The sequence below is a fragment of the Protomyctophum bolini genome (assembly GCF_963924005.1).
Source record: "Protomyctophum bolini genome assembly, chromosome: 16".
Taxonomy (NCBI): Eukaryota; Metazoa; Chordata; class Actinopteri; order Myctophiformes; family Myctophidae; genus Protomyctophum; species Protomyctophum bolini.
In genome coordinates, this window is record NC_137877.1 from 410,001 (window position 1) to 415,668 (window position 5,668).

A 5,668-nucleotide genomic window follows, 5' to 3' on the forward strand; every position below is an offset into this window, starting at 1 on the left:
TAAACGTGAGGTTCAACCTGTATGTTACTGTATATTAACTGTATATGCTGCTGAACTTGAGGTTCAACCTGTATGTTACCGTATATTAACTGTATATGCTGCTGAACTTGAGGTTCAACCTGTATGTTACCGTATATTAACTGTATATGCTGCTGAACTTGAGGTTCAACCTGTATGTTACCGTATATTAACTGTATATGTACCATCACACCTGTATGTTACTGTATATTAACTGTATATGTACCATCACACCTGTATGTTACCGTATATTAACTGTATATGTACCATCACACCTGTATGTTACCGTATATTCACTAGTGTATATGCTGCTGAACTTGAGGTTCAACATGTATGTTACCGTATATTAACTGTATGTTACCGTATATTAACTGTATATGCTGCTGAACTTGAGATTCAACCTGTATGTTACCGTATATTAACTGTATATGCTGCTGAACGTGAGGTTCAACATGTATGTTACCGTATATTAACTGTATGTTACCGTATATTAACTGTATATGTACCATCACACCTGTATGTTACCGTATATTAACTGTATATGTACCATCACACCTGTATGTTACCGTATATTCACTAGTGTATATGCTGCTGAACTTGAGGTTCAACATGTATGTTACCGTATATTAACTGTATGTTACCGTATATTAACTGTATATGCTGCTGAACTTGAGATTCAACCTGTATGTTACCGTATATTAACTGTATATGCTGCTGAACGTGAGGTTCAACCTGTATGTTACCGTATATTAACTGTATATGCTGCTAAACGTGAGGTTTACGGGCAAAATACAGTTCCCATAATTTCCCGTTAACTCCTCTTTTCACACAGTGTGTTGTTAATCATAATCTAATAAACCTTGGCGTTACGTTTGACAACTCAATGACCTCCCCCTCCCATGTCAAACTGGCCCCCACCAGACTGACTTACAGACAGACAGACAGACAGACAGACAGACAGACAGACAGACAGACAGACAGGCAGGCAGACAGGCAGACAGGTACTTACACACAGCCTCTGTCTGCTGATCATCAGGTCGATGTCGTCAGTGATCTTTCGGTACTTCTCGTCGGACTCGGGGGAGGAGTGGGCGTGGCCGAGCGGGGAGTGGGCGTGGCCGAGGGAGTCGCCGTCTGCGTCGGCGTCGGGACTGTCACAGCCGTTTAACCCTTTCTTCCTTAACGTCTGGAATATATAACATATATGTTTAGTGACATATATACTGTAAACTATATGTTTATTACATTCATATCTAAACTATATGTTTAACCCTTTCTTCCTTAACGTCTGGAATATATACAATATATGTTTAGTAACATATACTGTAAACTATATGTTTAATACATTAATATATAAACTATATGTTTAGTGACATATATACTGTAAACTATATGTTTAATACATTCATATCTAAACTATATGTTTAGTGACATATATACTGTAAACTATATGTTTAATACATTCATATCTAAACTATATGTTTAACCCTTTCTTCCTTAACGTCTGGAATATATACAATATATGTTTAGTAACATATACTGTAAACTATATGTTTAATGACATATATAAACCATATGTTTAATACATTCATATATAAACTATATGAATAATACATTCATATATAAACTATATGTTTAATACATTAATATATAAACTATATGTTTAATACATTATTATATAAACTATATGTTTAATACATTAATATATAAACTATATGTTTAACCCTTTCTTCCTTAACGTCTGGAATATATAAAATATATGTTTAGTAACATATATAAACCATATGTTTAATAACATATATACTGTAAACTATATGTTTAATACATTCATATATAAACTATATGTTATATAAAACTATATGTTTAGACCCTTCTTCCTTAACGTCTGGAATATATAAAACATATGTTTAATACATTAATATATGTCTTTATTTGTATGATGTGCGTGCGTGCGTGTGCATGTACAGTACAGTACAGTACAGTACAGTACAGTACAGTACAGTACAGTACAGTACAGTACAGTACAGTACAGTACAGTGTACAACAGACTCAGACAAAGACAAGAGAGAGATAACGTACAGTAGCAGATCTCATCAAAGAGCCCCTCCCCCTTTAATAACAGCAGACTAGTTGTAGGTGAGAGAGAGAGAGAGAGAGAGAGAGAGAGATATTGAAAGATAATTGTGATGATAATTAATGTTAGTGATGTTGGTTGTCATGTCAACGGAACAAAGATGTTGTTTAAGATCCACCTGGAACGACACAGTGTGTGTGTGTGTGTGTGTGTTTATCAGAGACTTAATTAATCTACAGTAAGCAGAACGACACATGGTGATAAAATACATCCCATACATAGAAATAGAACATCTAGGATCAGAACATCTGTCTAACAGTAGAATATATAATGAAACTATATGAGTCTACACTATGGAGTGTTATGTCTACATTAAATACTATCCAAGTTACATACGTTACGCCTGTAAGGTCATTGAGGCTAGGGGAGGGGCTACGGGCTAAGATGGAGTCTGAAGAGGTGGGTTTTCAGACTACGGTGGAAGATTGGGAGTGAGTCTGTAGTTCTGACTGCAATGGGAAGTTCATTCCATAGTTTAGATTGGGAGTGAGTCTGTAGTTCTGACTGTAATGGGAAGTTCATTCCATAGTTTAGATTGGGAGTGAGTCTGTAGTTCTGACTGCAATGGGAAGTTCATTCCATAGTGTAGATTGGGAGTGAGTCTGTAGTTCTGACTGCAATGGAAAGTTCATTCCATAGTTTAGATTGGGAGTGAGTCTGTAGTTCTGACTGCAATGGGAAGTTCATTCCATATAGTTTAGATTGGGAGTGAGTCTGTAGTTCTGACTGCAATGGGAAGTTCATTCCATAGTGTTGGAGCAAGAAGGGAGAAGATTCACATGCACACACACACACACACACACACACACACACACACACACACACACACACACACACACACACACACACACACACACACACACACACACACACACACACACGTCGTCACTTCTGTGGTTCCTTTGTCTCTGGCGAGGCTTATCGCCCAGCTCCACAACAGGAAGGGAGGGGGCGTTTTTTTTGGGGGGGGGGGGGGGGGGCCTTGGGTAACAATGACCAGTGACCTGTTCATTTTCCTCATAGACTTTTCAGAAAGTATTTATTCAACACTAGGACGTCGGAGCAGCCGTTTTTACCGATTTTGAGATTTTAAATTTGATTTTCTTAGCCCATGAAGTCCAGAGAAAGTTCCCCTTGCATGACTTTGTCTAAATATTCGATTGAAATCATCTCTGTTTTTTTTCTCCGTCTGAAACGTTTTGTAAATATGATTTTAGGCATAGATATATACCTACTAGGTCTGGCTTTATCGGCCAAACTGACCGCCGTCCCTCCTTCTCCCCCACTCGTCTAATGATCTTCACACCTCCGACAGCTGGAGACGAACATTGTTCAAGCCTGCATTCCATGTCCAACGAATTAAATCATATACGTTTGGCTGGTTAATTAACTTGGAATTTGTTTACTATTGTGATAAGATAATAGGAATATGAGACGTTTACGCCGCTGGACAAAGACAACTCTTGTCGTGACAAATCATGAACAAATAATTATAAAGAAGAAGAAAACGGCAGGTTACAACACTTTTTTGTTGTTTTTCTTCTGTGTAATTATTAGTTTGGTCCTAAATATTGTGTTTGTTGTCATGATTTGTCACGACAAGAGTTGGCTTCATACGACGCTTATAATAAGGTCTTTAAATAAATACGTTTTGAAATGTCTATGAGGGAAAAATGCATTGGAAACTATTTCCTGGGCCTGGCGTGGTTATGAAAGGGGGCGGGACTGGGCCTGGCGTCATCATGAAAGGGGCGGGGCCTGGTGTCATCATGAAAGGGGGCGGGACTGGGCCTGGCGCCATCATGAAAGGGGCGGGACTGGGCCTGGCACCATCATGAAAGGGGCGGGGCCTGGCGTCATCATGAAAGGGGCGGGACTGGGCCTGGCGTCATCATGAAAGGGGCGGGGCCTGGCGTCATCATGAAAGGGGCGGGGCCTGGCGTCATCATGAAAGGGGCGGGGCCTGGCGTCATCATGAAAGGGGCGGGGCCTGGCATCGTCATGAAAGGGGGCGGGACTGGGCCCCCCCTGCCAAGTGTCCATATATGGAGCTGGCAGGTTCTGACATCACAACACTCCATATTTGGGCATGTCTGACACAGAACTCCAAATACAGGAATAAAGGGACACAGAGAGACACATACAGAACCACCCATGGCCCGTTGAGCCCCCCCCCTCTCTCTCTCTCTCTCTCTCTCTCTGTCTCTCTCTCATATTAGCAGGCAACAGTTTTTTTTTTTTTTTTTTTTTTTTTTGCATTTATATAGCGCCTTTATCCAAGGCGCTTTACATAGATTGTGCATTACATTCACCCATTCATACACCGATGGCAGCGGAAACCATGCAAGGCACCAACTAGCACATCGGGAGCAATTAGGGGTTCAGTGTCTTGCTCAAGGACACTTCGACAGTAACTCTGGGGGAGCCCGGGTTTGAACTGGCAACCTTGCGGTTCCCATCCAGGCACTCTACCCCTGAGCCACTGCCACTGCCGCCCCCAGTATAACAGTGCAGCACTATCCCTAGTGGCTAGGGGAGGGGATTGCGCCTCACAATTGTACAGAAGTACTGAAATACATGTACTTAGAAAGGGGGGGCGGGGGCTACAGACCGGGGGGGGAAGCCCGTGTGTGTGTGTGTGTGTGTGTGTGTGTATGTGTGTGTAACAGGGGGCTGTCAGGGAATGCCAACGGCTCCACAAATAGAATGTCCATTATAATTACACACACACACACACACACACACACACACACACACACACACACACACACACAAGGCATCATTTACTGTTAATGAGTGGCGTGAATTGTTCTGTACCAACTGCAGCAATGGAAATGTACACACACACACACACACACACACACACACACACACACCACCACATATTGGCACGGCTAGAAACTGCGCTGCTATTTTTAAACTCCACTCGACTCAACCCTCCTTTTGTTGTGGAGCTGCTGGGAGCACACACACACACACACACACACACACACACACACACACACACACACACACACACACACACACACACACACACTCACAGGGAGCGCGCTCAGACTTCCGTTTGGATATACTATTATTGACCTTAAAAAACACTTTGGTAACGAGAGAGAGAGAGAGAGAGAGAGAGAGAGAGAGAGAGAGAGAGAGAGAGAGAGAGAGAGAGAGAGAGAGAGAGAGAGAGCTATACTTATAGTTTTTACGTCTGATGTGGAAGAAAATGAAAAAAGTGCTGAGCTGCACATGATCTGCCCCCCCCACACACACACACACACACACACACACACACACACACACACACACACACACGCACAGGCACATGCACATGAAATGAAAGAGGTTTTTTAACGAGGGGAGGAAACTGAGACTTGGAAACAAGGTGGGGTCCCTGGACCCCTCCGGGTGGGGCCCAGGGACCCCCAGGGGTCCACCACCATCTCCACTCTGCAAGCCTGAGGTCTGGCAAGCTGTCCATGTTTGTTAAATGACGGGATTTCTCTGTATAAATGATCGATA

The 5,668-nt window shown here is 42.1% G+C and overlaps 1 protein-coding gene across 1 annotated transcript in view; it reads right to left on the bottom strand.

The window, feature by feature from the left end:
- The window catches only part of LOC308330685 (myocyte-specific enhancer factor 2C-like), a 13,432-nt gene extending 12,248 nt beyond the window's left edge, over positions 1–1,184 (bottom strand). Inside the window, exon 1 of the mRNA XM_080785656.1 lies at positions 1,028–1,184. Coding sequence (XP_080641782.1) covers positions 1,028–1,051 — 24 coding nt within the window. The 5' untranslated portion in view covers positions 1,052–1,184. The remainder of the gene's footprint in view (positions 1–1,027) is intronic.
- Between the last annotated feature and the right edge of the window lie 4,484 nt (positions 1,185–5,668).